At 38.4% G+C, this 16,925-nt stretch overlaps 1 protein-coding gene across 4 annotated transcripts in view; it reads right to left on the bottom strand.

Moving 5' to 3' along the window:
• spata6l (spermatogenesis associated 6-like) overlaps positions 1 to 16,925 on the bottom strand; it is a 20,909-nt gene that overhangs the window by 2,115 nt on the left and 1,869 nt on the right. For 2 of the 4 annotated variants that reach the window (XM_046065626.1, XM_046065624.1), the window contains exons 2-12: positions 15,526 to 15,663; positions 15,230 to 15,278; positions 14,081 to 14,122; positions 13,769 to 13,893; positions 13,250 to 13,342; positions 12,168 to 12,431; positions 4,055 to 4,154; positions 3,788 to 3,834; positions 2,829 to 2,950; positions 2,436 to 2,529; positions 1,439 to 1,527 (exon numbers count right to left, since the gene is read on the bottom strand). In XM_046065626.1, coding sequence (XP_045921582.1) covers positions 1,462 to 1,527; positions 2,436 to 2,529; positions 2,829 to 2,950; positions 3,788 to 3,834; positions 4,055 to 4,154; positions 12,168 to 12,431; positions 13,250 to 13,342; positions 13,769 to 13,893; positions 14,081 to 14,122; positions 15,230 to 15,278; positions 15,526 to 15,612 — 1,089 coding nt within the window. In that variant the 5' untranslated portion in view covers positions 15,613 to 15,663 and the 3' untranslated portion in view covers positions 1,439 to 1,461. The other 2 variants (XM_046065625.1, XM_046065627.1) reach the window with 2 other exon arrangements.

Here is a 16,925-nt window from a genome sequence, read left to right as displayed (position 1 = left end):
GCATCTCCATAAAGTTGGTCAGCAGCAGGAAGCATGAAGTGCTCTAAAACTTCCTGGTAGACGGCTGCGTTGACCTTGGACCTCAGAAAACACAGTGGACCAACACCAGCAGATGACATGGCACCCCAAACCATCACTGACTGTGGAAACTTTACACTGGACTTCAAGCAACATGGATTCTGTGCCTCTCCTCTCTTCCTCCAGACTCTGGGACCTTGATTTCCAAAGGAAATGCAAAATTTACTTTCATCAGAGAACATAACTTTGGACCACTCAGCAGCAGTCCAGTCCTTTTTGTCTTTAGCCCAGGCGAGACGCTTCTGATGCTGTGTCTTGTTCAAGAGTGGCTTGACACAAGGAATGCAACAGCTGAAACCCATGTCTTGCATACGTCTGTGCATGGTGGTTCTTGAAGCACTGACTCCAGCTGCAGCCCACTCTTTGTGAATCTCCCCCACATTTTTGAATGGGTTTTGTTTCACAATTCTCTCCAGGTTGCGGTTATCCCTATTGCTTGTACACTTTTTTCTACTACATCTTTTCCTTCCCTTCGCCTCTCTATTAATGTGCTTGGACACAGAGCTCTGTGAACAGCCAGCCTCTTTTTATTAATGACCTTTTGTGTCTTGCCCTCCTTGTGCAAGGTGTCAATGGTCGTCTTTTGGACAGCTGTCAAGTCAGCAGTCTTCCCCATGATTGTGTAGCCTACAGAACTAGACTGAGAGACCATTTAAAGGCCTTTGCAGGTGTTTTGAGTTAATTAGCTGATTAGAGTGTGGCACCAGGTGTCTTCAATATTGAACCTTTTCACAATATTCTAATTTTCTGAGATACTGATTTTGGGGTTTTCATTAGTTGTCAGTTATAATCATCAAAATTAAAAGGAATGAACACTTGAAATATATCAGTCTGTGTGAAATGATTGTATACATTATACAAGTTTCACTTTTTGAATGGAATTACTGAAATAAAATAAACTTTTTGATGATATTCTAATTATATGACCAGCACCTGTATGTTAAAAAAAATTTATAAAACATCTAAAGTCAGGGAAAAGCAGACAGCATTAAGTCTTCCAATCATTTTTATATTCACATAAATTGCTTTGGAGGTTGTCCATCGAAACATAATCTAAAATGACAGCATTTTCACTGACCTTACACAGTTTCAACTGGTTCACACCCAGAAAGCCACAATTTTCCCACAGAAATGAAATAAGAGGGAGGGAGACATTTTTTTGTAAAAAGAAAAAAAAAGTTATACTGACCTTCTTATAGAAATACTGGTTTGACAAGCAACAAAGGTGACTAACATGAATCAAACCAGGGACGTAGTGAATACATGATATGCATCTTTACTACTACATGATCAGGATGCAGGACAACATTTTTAAAGTGAAAAATTAAAGTCATGGAGACACAGAGCAGGTCCCCCTCACCTTTCCGGACCCTGGCCAGGTCATCACGGTGGACCTGGAGAGATGGACCTCCGCGCTAAAACCTCGTCTACCTCGGAGTGTGTGGCCCCCTAAAACACAGTAACACTCATGTTCTCTTCCATTGTTGTAATCGGAATCTGTGATCTTCAGTGTTTTCCTGTTCCTACTTTTTACACATTAAAGTAGCAAACTTATGTTCAAAAACTTCCAGGAACAAATCTGCCTTCAAAAATACACTACAAAGGAGAAACTTCTTGAAAATCTTAAATTTTTACATTTAAGAGCCTCAAATAGTAGCCAGCAAGAGTAAATAAGGTTGGTCATTAATAAAGGGCAAGAAAAGACGGAGGGAGAGATGAAATCAACTGTACGACAATAGTTCACACGGTAAATTCCACAGCACTAATTCCATCCGTAGACATCCTCATATATATCATACTAACCACTCTGCTGCTCTGAGTTTTCAACAAAAATACTGTTTATATTCACTAATTAAAGCCGGGGAAGCAGTTTATTTCAGAAGCATTTTTTGTTATATTTGTTGACATTCTCTTTGCATCCCGACCACAACCAATAAATCTATTCTGTGCAGGAATTGTTACGTTTTCTTGACAGTAGCTTAACAGCCATCAAAAGAAGTGAAATGGAAGCAATTGGAAATACTTCATTCATGGAGGAAATTTTGAGTTTATATTAACAACCAATAAAAAAAAGCAGATCAGAAAACAGGGAGCTTCTAACTGACATATGATAAGATATATTTATGAAACAATGAAAATAAAGGAATCTCTAATGTAAGTCAGTTTCAAATGAATACTTGGTCCCCTCTGCAGTTGAGGTCAATTTCGTAGTAATTAAAAACATGATAATAGTACTTACATTCCTATTAACTATCCACACCTGAAGCAAAAGATATATGGTGGTCTGCATAAATGACAACAAGTCTAACACTAGACTGGAACACACACTGTTGCTGTGAGTCTAATGTTTTACTCACATAGACAAGTCGGCGTACAGCTTTTGGTGTCGTAAGGAGTCCCCGAACACGCTCGTGGACTTCTTCCCATACTTTGTGAGAGCCGGACTGAGACCTGAATTATTTATTAGTCATCATTACTCGATTGAAAATTGCTGTCCAACTATTACAGAGATAGATCAGCCAGTGATGTAGCTAGCTTAGCACAAATACTTGACTCCAGCAAAAGCAGATGAAATCATCCTCCAACAGCCCCAAAGCTTACTGAAAGACTGCACGCTTTGTTAACTTTTGGCATTATTGGGAAAGCATGAATTATTTATGTTTTAAGTTTGTGATTGCCTTATCTACCTTTATGGTGAGTGCATGATTATACTATGAATGTCAATATTCACAACTAGTCAAGAAAAGGACCTGCGGTGTCTGGCCTGCTCTCTGTAAGACCCCCCCATCCTTGAAGGCTCAGGACCTTGGTGGTAGTCAAGGGGGTCAAGTGTTTCTGAAGAGCTGGAGTTGTCTTCTGACATCCCTCCAACCTGCCAATGGAAACACAGAGGAGTTACATTCCATTAGTTTCTTTCACCATCAGATATCCATCCCATTAATGCATGTGCACCTCTGCAATTGATTCATTTTACTCTTTAATGCTGGTCTCAGTTGCAGTTATTTACAGATTTTAATAACCTAATAGTAGGGTATATTTAGTTTTAATTACTTATTTAATTAAATGTTCTTATGTAATTTATATATAGCTTTGGCAATATTGTTGTTATACATTCATGCCAATAAAGCTGATGAATGAATTGAATTATTTAGGCACATGTTTAAAGAGTTTAACTTACAGATGGCAAATCCACATTTTTGTGTTTCTCAACTGATCATAATTCAATTTAGATTATTAAACATTTCTGTAGGTCTTAGGTATTTTTTTCGAGGTTTTGCATTTCAGAAATAGTTCAAAATGTTGGTAAATATGCTTATCTGCTTTCTTACACTATTATATGTCTGTGTTATTAAGTATGGAGCTGGAGTCAAGATGTGGTTTACTTAGCTTTTAGATAAAGCGAAGCATGGACCTGTCCAAAGTTCCAAAATACAACTTCCAACTCCTGTGATGTTTTTACATTTCAGTTTCATTTCATGTGGATTTTTGAACTTTGGTTAATCACATCATGACTCCAGCTCTGTATTTAATACACAGACAAGAGTTTAGTATCGATCTTGTCATCTCACTCTCAGAAAGAAAGCAGAAAAATGTATTTTCAAAAATGTTGAACTATTTCTTTAATGCTTATGTTATGAATTGGGACCATATCTAATTAACCCCAAAACTGCCTGAGAGACCAAAGAGGAGGAAATTAAATTGTTCCTACCAAACCACTGGAAAAAGATTTTCTTCTGTCAGTTGGAGAAAATCTCACTAAAACAGAAAAAAGAGGAGGAGAAAGAAATATTCTTTGGTGAGAGAAACCTGACTGTAAGTAGGTTTTCATCATCAAACTAACAGCTTGTTACAGTGAATTAGGTCATGTCAACAGCAGTATAACCATAAAGGTAAATTTTACTAGCTGTTATTGGAAGTAGTTTGAAACCATAAACATCTTCAGTAGAAACCAATCAGCTTTATATAAAGATTCTACCTACGGATGAAGACCTGGTCAAAGGTGAAGAGGTGTTGCTAAACACTGCAGAGTGGTGGGGCGAGGCAGGTCGACTGGCTCCGGGCCATGAAGCCAGCATCTACACACAGGCGAAAGAGCACATAATGAGCAGGCCTGCAGGTCAAACTGCTACAGGATGAACACAACTAGGGCTCAAGCTCTTGGCAAAGAGGTTGGACCATTTTATTGTGATGAGGTAACAACTCATGCAGCAGGTGTTCCAAACTGCAAATATAAAATGTTTCCTGAAATTGGTGTATACTAATTACTAAAATGTCTGTACCTCTGTGTGTATACTGTGTAGGCTGCCTTCCATCCCTCTCTCTCTGTCTATGTTCCTCTCTTGCCCTCTCTCTCTCTCTCTGTCTCCCTCCCTCTCTCTCTCTATCCCAACCGGTCGAGGCAGATGGCCACCCACCCTGAGCCATGGTTCTGCTTGAGGTTTCTGCCTCTTAAAAGGAAGTTTTTCCTTGCCTCTGTTGCCTAGTGCTGCTCTTGGTGGGAACTGTTGGGCTTCTGTAAATAGCATCATAGAGTATGGTCTAGACCTGCTCTTTTATGAAAAGCGCTCAGAGATAACTGTTGTTGTGATTTGGCGCTATATAAATAAAATTGAATTGAATTAAAATTGAATTGAATACTAGTGATTAACATATGACAATTTTTAGCAATGGAGAACAGCACAAACGACATTTACAATATTATTTAATTTTAACACTGGTAGACAATATCACCAACCAATCCTCATATATCTTCTAGACTCCACCCTGCTGTCAAAACAGCAAAATGTTGGAAACTGGTTTAACATGACGCTACAACAATTCATAAACTGTCTTTAACTTTAAAGTGAGGCTATTTAACTTTTAAAAGAAAATACAAGTTCCTCTTTTTACAAATAAAAAGTAGAATTTAGGAATAATTCAGTACACTCAGGGGTTTTGCTTTTCTATGTCTGGTGTGACCTGTGGCTTATGGTGGCTGACTTTAGCTATCATTAGCAAATCCTAGATAGATAGTTATTTAACTGACATCAATGATTCAAATGTCTGATTCTGAGAGGATTCTTTATTTATTCCAGTGACAGGTTACAACAGTGAATGGGTGTGATTCTGGAAATTAACAAAGGAAAAATATCTTTAAATCCAGTTCTTTCAAATAAGGGCTTTCTATTAGAAATCTCAAATCTTCCAAACAAATCTGGTGGAAAACTCCCTTACATAAAAATTATTAAAAATTATTATACTTGCTGTTCAGATAACCTATTGACATAACCCATAATAGCCTTCACTCACTATTCAAGCTAGCACATCTGAAGACAAGACAACATTTACAAATGGAAACTGAGAAATACACAAAGGCATGCATGGTAAAGCTTCAGTGTGTAAGATTAAGTGGCACCTAGTGATGAGGGTTGTGAATTGCAGCCATCTGTCCAGTCTACCACTGCCCCCTAGCCTTTCAAAGAGCATCGGACAGCTACGGTGGCTGACACAGCACAAAAGGTGTCTCTTCTGAGACAGCAGAGAGGCCAGTCAAGAAATGAGGTTTCTTTAGTTATATTTATTAAGAAATTATATTTACTTAAGTATTCAGTAAATGTTATTGTGACTTGGACACTGACAGACAACATGGACAATGTAAGCCAAGAGTGTGAAACACTGTCACTGTTTCTGCACCACAGTCCATTATAAACCACACATTAGATAAAGTTTATACAAACAGTGACAAATGAAACATGTTTATTGTCTCTGTGATTATGGACCCTCGCCAAAACTGCCCGCCAACAATAATATCTGGCCGACAGCCAGATTATGGTGCTTTGATAATAAATACTTTAATAGTGGTGCTGAAATAGATCTCAGTCATGGCAGCAATACATATTCAAGACATATTCACATCCTCTTTAGTGATTTTGCCTAAAAAATAAAAGTGCGAGAAGCTTGTTTACTGTCAAGCAGTATTTGAAATTGAACTGAGCTTTTACTTTTAAAAATTCTGAAGGGCATTAAAAGAGTCCGTTGCCTGCCTGACACACCTCTGAAAGAGCCGTCAGAAAACGTGATTCCCCTAAATTTCCTCAGCCTGGAGACACTGGGGAAATGAAAAAGCGTCTGTAGGTTGATGGATGCGGATCAAACACCGAAAACAAAAACAGTGCAGCACATGCCGTGATCTGAGAAACATTTGCTGCAGAATCCATTTGTTGAAGAGAGAAAACAAAAAGATAACCCAAGGCAGGATCAAACAATCAACCCATGGGTTGCAAGTCCTGCACCTTACTGACTGAGTTAACCAAACAACATGTTGATAGAAGTCAATATCATGGCTTATATTCTCATCCACCATCTAATGGTTGAACATATTGCAAATATTGCAAATTTTATTTGCAGACCCCTGCTGTATATTAGTACTACTTCTACTACTACTTACTTCTACTACTACTTCTTAGTGAACATAGTGATGAGTGTCTACACTGCCTGAATTCTACCAGAAGTAGAACAACCAGAATGTAGTGATGAAACGCGCTCTGTAGCGCTGTTTGTCTGTTTTCAGCTACTGTAGAAACATGATGATGCAACGTGATGATGTCCATGGAAGGGTGGGCCCGTGGTTATGTAGATATAAATGTCTCATTCTAAGGTAATAAAAACATAATGGTTTATTATGTAAGATCTTTACACACCACTGAAAACATAGTTATGGAACTTATATTGCATTCCTGTCAATATTACACACTGAACCTTTAACAGAAAATGAACTTGCTCTACAGCTGAAGAAACGTAAGCAGATTCTCACCTTATTCACTCATGCACACAAATCACAATGGAGAAGTTATATAAGCTTAGTTGTCTGGGACTGAGTCTGGGGATGCACATCTGACTTTCGTACAATGATGTCTTTAAAGCAAGGGACTCAAGAGAATTTTGGGAAGTGAAGGAAAATTCAATGTGCTATTATCCTGTAACTGCCACTTGTGGCCACAGTTACATAGTCTAGCTTAAAAATGTTAATTCTCACTGAAACTTCACATTTGAATATTTTACTCTAATTCTCTTTCAAATTTGTTTGAAAAGATGTTTTTATTAATTGTTAGTAATTTCAGTGTAGGTGAGTAAAGAAGTAATTAAAGTTTATTTAATATAGCACCTTTCAGAGATCAAGGTCACAAAGTGCTTTACAAGAGAAAATTAGAGACATTGAAACACTGAGAAATTAGACCATCAAAACAACAATAAAACATTAGCAACAAACTCATAAAACAGTAAAACAATCACACATTTACAACATAAGCAATATTGGGCCTTTAAAACACTCAAGACTGCACACATTAGACAATGAGACAAAGGCCAGTTTGAATAAATAATGTCTTTAGCTGCTCTTTGAAGGCGTCAATCGAGGCCGCATAACGTATGTCTAAAGGAAGAGAGTTGGGCAAACTACTTCAAAGGACCAATAATACTACATATATGAAGAAAAGAAAATAGGGTCCAAGACAGAACTTTGAAGCACACCGCAGGAAAGAGCAGCAGTTTGACACATATAAGGACCAAGCGACACAGAAAAACAGAAGAACCAGTCCATGGAGTCCCAGAGACACCCAGTCTGCAGTATCAAAATCTGCACTAAGAAAAGAACATTCACCCGCATCAGAAGACATCAGTTTGTCATTGGAGAGACACTTTAACTGATAACGACAAATCGGTGTGATTCAACTCTGCCCAGCTGATGCGAAATCAAGTGTACATGCTCTCGCGTTGTGAGACAGTTTTGACAAAGTGGTAACGTAGCTGGTAGAGTTTTGCAATATAAAAATGCAAAAACTGAACCACAACCTTGCTCTGTTCGGGAGTTGTTGGTGAGATTTCTGCCTGATGAAGTGTTTCAGTTACTTTCAGTTACTACGTTTCCACCTGTACCCCTTCCTAACATACAGTCCCAAACAGGCTGTGTATCTTTCAGATGGTTTGAAGGGGAAACTACCAGCAGAGCAATAATGTAATGTACAGCAGAGTACAGGGCAGGTAGACTTTAAAAAAATATTATGATTTCTCATTAAATGATGACATTAGTCTCGTTATATTATTTATACTATATTTTCTAGACATGTCAGAGAACACAGATATGTGGGAGAGATTCTGAAGGTGCAGAAAGTTTGAAAAAATTAGCAGAAAATTGGACAAGAACTAACATCCAGGAGTTTATAAATGAATTAAAATGAATGAATTTATCACTGACGTGACATCATATTGAGCGAAACCCAACACAACAGTAGCTCTACTAGTAACTCCATTAGCCTAATATCAGTTCACACAGGCTTATGGCTGTGTTAGCTGTAGTGGGTGAATAACTATCCAGCAAGTTATTTATCAAGCTAGGTATGGTTATAATCTCTAACATAGCGAACACATGGAAAAATAAATTGGTTATCATAATTTTTTGTCATGACTAATTTATTTATGACTCAGCATCATCTGTTTTAAAGAGAAAAGAATAAGTTCATCTGACTTTAAAGCGAATAAAATAGCCTTGCATTGGAGTTCCACAACTTCTGAAGCAATTCAGACTTGTTTTCTCTCACCGGACTTGTGAGTGTAGGTGATGTAAAGGGGGAAAGCAGGCAGTGGACCAAACCACTGTGAGGCAAGGGAGGGGGGTCTCAAAATGTTTCTAAACTTAAAACGCATTTATTTGGCCCATTCGCGTTTGTATTGTTTTACTATTTACACCATTTTTTAAGTACCGTAAAAATATCAATTAATAGCCGAGTCCCAAATAGCCGCCTACCCCGTTTACTGGCCTGGTGTGGGAACACATTTTGACAAATAAAAGCTTGTCTCCATTAGACTCCTGGTCTGTTTTTAAGTTCTATGGATGTATACAACCTCTTAAACCCCACAGGGTCGCCCGCTTTAGCTGCTTCTAAGCTGCTTAGATCGTTAATACAGATATTAATGTTTAAACGTATAATCAATACGTGAACAGGTGCCACATGCACATTTAAATTTGTCATTCACCAAACAAAAGACACAATAGAGGAGAGAAGAATAATTATATTATGTTATATTTTTAAATGTGTGACTGTTCCCTGCTCCTAAGTTTTGTGTTCCCTTTACATAGCCTAAATAAAAACATTTCCACTATAAATTGGAGCGTAAAATGTCACCAGAACCCCTAGGAAAGCAAAATCCAAGATGAGATCTCATAGTTGTTTCCTTCTTTTCTCCTAGACACAAATGAGCTAATTTTAATACCAAGGTGAGAATAAAGGCCTTTTCTCCCACTTCTCAAATTCATCTCAGGAGAAACAACCATATAAAATCTAATTCATGTCTAACTCTGATCAAAACAAGAGATCTCGAACTGATCTTAAATAAGTCTAATTGAAGTCTCCTGAACATTGGACCATGAGATCAGAGAAAGAGCTCAAAGAAAACTCAGCTATGAGTACTGGGATCTCATGATTCTTCTCAAATATGTCTCAGTTTTCTCATATTGGCCTCAGAAGCAAATAACTCATCTCTGTCTTACTCTGATCAAAAGATGAGATCTCTACAGTATCTTAAATAAGTGTAATTTCAGTCCAGAAAAAAAGCTATTTCTCAGTTTTGTCTTAGTGACCCCACTTAGGGGTTATTTTACTCAATTACTTCACTTACGTCAAATGTTGAGGTTGAGTACTTTCTTTTTATGGGGGCTTGTACTTCTACTCCACTTAATTCCAAATCCTTATTGTATTTATTGTTAATTATCTGTTACAAGTTACGGAGAAAAATAAAATAAATTTTGACATTGAAAATAATGCACTTTCAAATGTCCTGTTTTCCAATTGGTTAAGGTCACAGCCAGTATAACTGGAACAACCAATACATTGACATGATGTTTAGAGATTAATTCATTAAGGACCGAATGCACGCAAGAACTGATACACAACAAGTATCTGTCATACGGAATGAGCACTTACTTAAGTACATTCACTATGGAATACTTTCATACCTTTTACTTGAGTAGAAGTTTTAGGACTTTAAATGTGGATATGGTATTTCTCCTATTTTAAGTAAAGGAAAATTGTACTCTATTTAACGACAATAAGTCCACCATTATTAATTTTAGCTGGATGGTGCAGCGGCAGTGTTGCTGCCATTTGAACAGTAGGAGTGGGGTTCAAATCCAGCTCAGGGTCTCTAGCACGGTTCTCTAAGCACAGACATGGCCAGACATGTAATACAATCAACCTCATGAACATCTCCCCAGAGCGCCCAACTGCTTTTTAGGAGCAATAAGCAAGACATTAATGAACTCAAAAAGATCTCATCTTTTACTTTCATTTAACCTATTGTAATCTAAATTCAGTATCCATTTGTCCATCAAGTCTCAAAACCTCAATCTCACTTCACCTCATCCTTTTCTCCTAAGGGGTTTTAGGAGCAACAATTCAGAGTGGAGTGATCTCAAAAAGATACAATGATGAGATCTCATCTGTTACTTTCATTTATCCTATTATAATCTCAATTCAGTATCAACTTGTCTAACCCAAGTCTCAAAACCTCAGTCTCACTTCACCTCATCCTTTTCTCCAAAGGGGTTTTAGGAGCAACAATTCAGATTGGAGTGATCTCAAAAAGATTTACTATTGAGATCTTAGTGTTTTCTCAAGAGTTAAAGAAAAGACTATTCTGAGCAAAAGATTTTTCCTCTGGGAATGCAGGAAATTAGGTGTTTAAATTTTTTTCTCGGAGAGTGACCCCTGACCCCCACTACATAAGTGTTCCCTCCACTGTGAAAGGAAAACCTACACTCTTGCATGGAAACAACTAAAATCCTCCATAAAATCTCTGGAATGCAAGAAACACCGTTTCTGGATTAACACCGAGTTTCTAGGGAGGAACATTCCTAGATACCAGGTTTGGTTTCACTCAAAATAGTCACTCTCACACTAAATAGAAAAATTGGCAGCCCTGTTGGAGACCCTGAGAAGAGCAGACACAGTGGAATGCTTCTGACAGAAACCAGATTGGAATTTATCTAAAATGTTGTGTATAGTCAGTGAGCTGTTTGGCAACAACTTTCTCTAAAATATTTTTTTTTTTTAAGATTTAGCAGCTTAGAAATAGGCCTATAGTTTTTTCTAAAGAGGCTACACAACTGCATGTTTAAAATAACTCAGTTAACTGGCCAACTCAATGGGAACATTGCATTTAAATTTACATTTAGCAGACACTTTTGGCCAAAGCGACTTAAAATAAGTACATTTATCAGAAGAGAAAAAGCAACAGATCGCTTTCAGTAGAGTAAGGACGTCAATAGCACCAGTTTCAAGCATTCTTAATTGCTAGGCTAGCTATCCATTACTGGTAGACAGCGAAGCTAGCTAGGCTAAGATGCTACACAGTGCTAAGTACTATTTTTAAGAGCCAGGATGTACAGATATACAAGTGCGTAAGACGGTATGGGTTTTTTGGGGTTCCTTGACAAAATAATCTTCGAACTTCGAGCTCCACTAACATTTTCCAGACATTTCAACTATATCGTATGGTCATCATCAGCAAATCACCTTTGCTCAGTTTTCATCAGGTAGCCTAAGTATGGAAAAACTGAAAGCTCTGGAGAAAGTAAGTTAAAATCACTTAGTTTAATACTACTATTACAAACTACAATTCCCATGGTCAAAAACGAATTAAATGCATTTAAATCAGCAAAAGCATGATGGCTGTCTGGTGGAAAAGGCTGAAAACATATCACAACAGGAGAGACAAAATCTATTGTATATTGGCTTTTTTAGCTTTATAGTATCAGTAATGCTTTTTATATTACTTAGGCCCTGAATGTCCTTTGAACACTGACACACTCCTCTCATATACAAATAATTGTGGTGTAAAACCTTAGTGGCAGCAAACCTAACAATAAAGAGAGTGAACATTGCATAACACGGAGAGGTACTATTAGGTGAGTGAGGTGTATTCTTTAACTTGCATCAGATAAAAGTTAAAGAATACAGTCAGTGAAAGAAAATAAAAATAACTGCTGTCTAACTTAGCTCTTCTCTGCCATCTGCTGGCTGGGAAAGAAATAAAGATGTGTTTTTTGTGCTTACAGGCTGGGAGGTGCTGGTTGTGTCCCAGTCGGCAGGGCCGGGTGTTGCAGAGCCCAGGCTGAGCCGGGCCAGATGGTGGGTGTTTCCAGCTCTCAGAGGGGACAGGGACTGGGATCTGGGAATGTATGACGGTGACCTGGCGCTGCGTCTTTCTCTGTACGCCCTGCCACCTCGTCTCCTTCCAAGGGTTTGAGGTTGTTTCCTCTGAGGAGAGGAGGTCCTGGGTCTGCTGGAGTGTTTCCTGTTCCTCTTTATCACTGGCCTCTGGAAACAGAAGACTGGATGTCTCAAAACTATCTGCAGCATAAAGATAATATATGCAGCTGGGCTTTCAAAGGCTTTGCCTTTTCTCATACTGACTAGTACTGTCTTCCTGTCTCAGTCAGAAGCAACTAACATGACTTCTACTAGTTCAGAATTCAGCAACCAGATTTTAAATGAACAAAAAAAGAGACCACATCACACCTGTGCATTGGCTTCCTATACAATTTACTTATTACACATCCTTATTACATCCTTTTAGCCTTAGGTCTTAGATCCTCTAAACCAGAGGTTTACAAACTTCAAGGCCTCCCCATGGGGGCACGGAAGAGTTGAAGGGGTCCTTGGAATGATATTGTGCGAGGTGAAAGGAACAGGTGTATGTCGGAGTTAAAAAACCAACAGGAAGTCAGTTATTGTAGTTTGAACTGCTGATTTGGGTGGTCATCACCTCGGTCAGCAGTTGTGACACAGCTCATGAAGTCGATGAAGGTACATTAGCCCGATAGCTAAAATTTGCGTCAAAGAAATCACACTCTCGCATCTCTGAGTCATAACTTAGCCAACTTGCCTGAGAATCATGTTTTTAGGTTTTCTTCAGCATCACAGTAATCCAGGGAGAGTTGTCTCTACATCCATAGGTACAACAGCTAATTCAGCTACGTTTAATGGGGCCAATTTAACAAAATGTAAGCAAATATAGGCTAAAAGAAGGAGGCTTAGTCTAATCTATCCAGTTAATGTGGTCACATCAGAAGTGATGCTGTGTATTTATTACACATCCTCTACATACATTTTGAGTCACATAACATACACTTTACCAGGGGTACATTGGGGTAAATGTTGATCTCTGCATCAGCTGAGCACTCAATGATGGTTGTTTTGCTGGAAAACTCCAACCTTGGAGCAATACCCTGGGGAAAAGAGAAGAGAGGAAATATTTGTACCATATAACATGAAACTGCAAAGATCAGACTCAGTTATCATTTTTTCCTCTGCTACTGTGGCCAAGGCCTGTGGTCCAGAAATGTAGTTTAATTACTATAAAATTAGAAACCAAATTCAGTTAAAGAAAATGTATTGTTGTATTTTGTTTAATGTATTTTTAAAATGATCAAATAAGAAGTTAATAATTGGTTTTCTGAGGCTGAGTAATAAAAATAAAACTTGCATTAGAAGCTTGATGGTGTCTTAGAGGGTATCATTCACTTACAGTCACTGAATAAATGTAAAAAGAAGGTTCTGCTCATGAATCTATGTGAAAAGGCTATACATAGTGCCACATGGTGAGAGTAGACAACATTATTGCACGATTAAAGGTGTCAGAGGGTTGGTCCTACTGAAAAGTGAGGTGCTCGGGTCATCAGAACCTCGCGATCTACTCCAGAGAAGGAGGGAACTAGTTTGGGCTCTGGGAATAAGAAATGTCGAGCATCTTCTTCAAAGCAGGCCAGAGTGTCCCCAGCTGCAAACACAACCACACTTCTCTTACACCACGACACAGCTCTTTCAGGCTGGAATTGGCAATAAAGGGCAATTTAAAGAACGTGTCCCACACTGTTGTGTGCACACAGGAAAGAGGAGTAAGGTTTAGGTTAAAGTCTGCAGTAATGGGTGTAATTTTAACCAGTGGAACAAATGAACAACCTCACCTGGAGGAATCAACTGCACCAGCTCAATTCTGACCGTCTCATCTGAAGAGAAAAGGTAGCATGTTTAGAAAGATCCATAGACTCATGTATGTCAAGAAGACCATCACCAATAGTGTCACAGCAGAAAACTGGCAGCTACTCTTTCCTGTTGTCTGGACACACACACCAACAGTCCCTACAGCCTGACACCATACTGATATCTCCATGTATGAAGATGCAATAAGAGGCCGGCAGCCAACGTGCACCAGGAGATACATACTGTTTAACAACATCTAGAGGGCAAGATGAAAGGTTTTTACCCAATCAACTTATAATTTATCAACAGTCTTGCATGGTGTTAGTATCTTGGTCACATGATTTGGTTCAGTTTATCTTTTATTGTTTAGTCAGCCGGATCAAAAATCCATCCATCGTCAACCACTTATCCTGCGTACAGGATAGGCTGGAGGCAATCCCAGCTGACACTCACACCTAAGGACAATTAAGGGTCAACAATTAACCTAGTCCGCATGTCTTTGGATGGCGGGAGGAAGCCGGAGCACCCGGAGCACACGCAAACTCCACACAGAAAGGCTGAGGCTGACCAAAACCCATCAATAAAAAAATTAGATAAATGAATGAAAGTATATATGAGTATTGTCTTGTTGTCTCTTTTGATGAAAAGTCACTATAGTGCTGGTGTGGATTGTGCAGAGGTTTGTTTGGTGTCGTTTAAAAAAACGTCGTTTAAAACTCAGAATATAAAACACAATGTGGTAATGTGGTGACAGCCTGCGGTACTATCTGCAATATATTTAACAATAACCTTATTTGTTATAAGTTTACATTATATCTGTTCAAGCATAAACATGTTTATCTGGTAATTACTACATACTTCAGTTGTTTGTGTGATAAAATAGAAGCGGATTTAAAACACGTATGTGCTCTGTATGTTGTTTTGTAAGGACACTGTGCTCCCCTGGTCATAATTATGACTGAACATAAAATATAAAACACCCTTTTCATTTATGAAGAATTTTGGATTTAATGGTTTAAATTATGAAAAAGAAGTAGGAACAAGAATATGCCACCACATCAGTTTGTAAACTAATATGATAGGTGCCACAGACTCTGTAACTGTATACATGATCCAAATAGTAAGTAACTTACACTCAAGCATTACAGCGATGTCTCCAGGGTCAACTGCATGCCTGAAAATCTAAACGGAAACAAAACATTCATGTTTTTTTATTTAGCTTCCTTATTTTACAATATTAATACAACAGGAGCTGTCATTCTTGTTGGTATCTACTGTGCAGGCATGGCAAGTTTTATGTCATTTAATAGAGGTATGTTTCAACTAACTTATTTATAATGACAATAACTGGATCTAACTAATCACTAATTTAAAAATTTTATTAAAAAATGCAACAGCACATTTCATGTATTACACTTCAGCTACCTGCCTTTTCAAAGGTCATCTTCTCATGAAACAGCAGAGGAAAGACGGCAGGGAGACAATCAGACTGACGGTACTGTCCCATGAAGCACATGCTGAGGTAGATATCATCCTTGGCTGACAAATGAACTCCAGGACAAGAAACCTGAGAACAGTGGAGGACCAAGCTCAGTTAAAAGTGGTTTTAAGTAAAAGCTGTGCTGTGCATAAGTCATTTTCTACTGGCTGCTGGTGGAGGGTGACTAATGTCCCAAATACTTTTTTTTTACAAATTACTTTCTGCTGATTTAAGGAACTCTCCAACACTGGAGGCCACATTTTTCACTTGCGATCCAGTTTGACTAGCAATCTCTCCTGCTTCCTGTTTCTAATGTTCATAGATTTATTTCCCACTGAAGCAGCTTTAAGGTTGGAAATATCTAATCATTAATCCACACTGTCTGACAGCATCGTGTATTTACTGTATTGTAAAAACTAGCTCCTCATTGAAATACAAGGACAAGGCTGCTCCTTCATTTCAATGTCTTCTGCCTGGATCATCAGCTGGCGAGGTTGCTGGCTTTCTGCTTGGGCAGATCCGGGAGGCATGTTGCCTCACAATACGTTTGATCCTCATTACGCCTAACTTTTCCTTTTGGTTGACAAATATACATCAAAATATGTTTATTCTGTGTTTGCTGTATCATCTGGAGCAGTCTGAGGTGTTTTTTGGTTTGGTACAGCCTTCGACCAAGGTGTTAACCAACAGCAGGGCCAGTAGAGGGTAGAGCAGGTACAAAATAAAATTAGTTGTTACCTGGATGTAACACCAGTTCTATGACTACATACAGAGCGCTCTAACTTCCACCACAAGTGGCCCCAGTCCCAGATGGCTGTTTTCCAAAGGGAGACAAGCTGGGGGTTTTATATGGGGATGACTATGGGTGATGTGATAAAAAGTACTTAAGTAAAAGTAAAATTACCGATTTAAAAATAAAACATAGATGGATAAGTTGCCTACACAAAACATGACTTTGTTGCAGTAATAAGAGTTTTGCTTCCACCCTGAGTGTTTTTTCTAGGTCAAAATATGATCAATCAAATTCATTACTACAATTCATGGGTGCCCTATACCACAAAACAATTTTTGTAGTCAGGGGTCACAAAGAGCAAAACTGCCAGAAAGTCAGACAACACAGCAGACCATCATGACCTCTCAAGACCCACACAATGCTGAACCTGAACCAGAGACACTATCATAAACTACAGGCTGCATTATCATCTCTAATGCCAAAATCGTATAATTTCAAGTTTCAACAGGAAATATCTTGTAATATTTACAAGTACAGGTAAGAAAGAACCCCCCTGTTTTGGAGGTAAGGTGACCAGATGAGAATGGGTGAAATTCAGGGGGGGGGGGGGGGGGTC

This window comes from Micropterus dolomieu, linkage group LG12 (assembly GCF_021292245.1).
Source record: "Micropterus dolomieu isolate WLL.071019.BEF.003 ecotype Adirondacks linkage group LG12, ASM2129224v1, whole genome shotgun sequence".
NCBI classification, from domain to species: domain Eukaryota; kingdom Metazoa; phylum Chordata; class Actinopteri; order Centrarchiformes; family Centrarchidae; genus Micropterus; species Micropterus dolomieu.
This window is presented reverse-complemented; position numbering and strand designations above follow the sequence as displayed.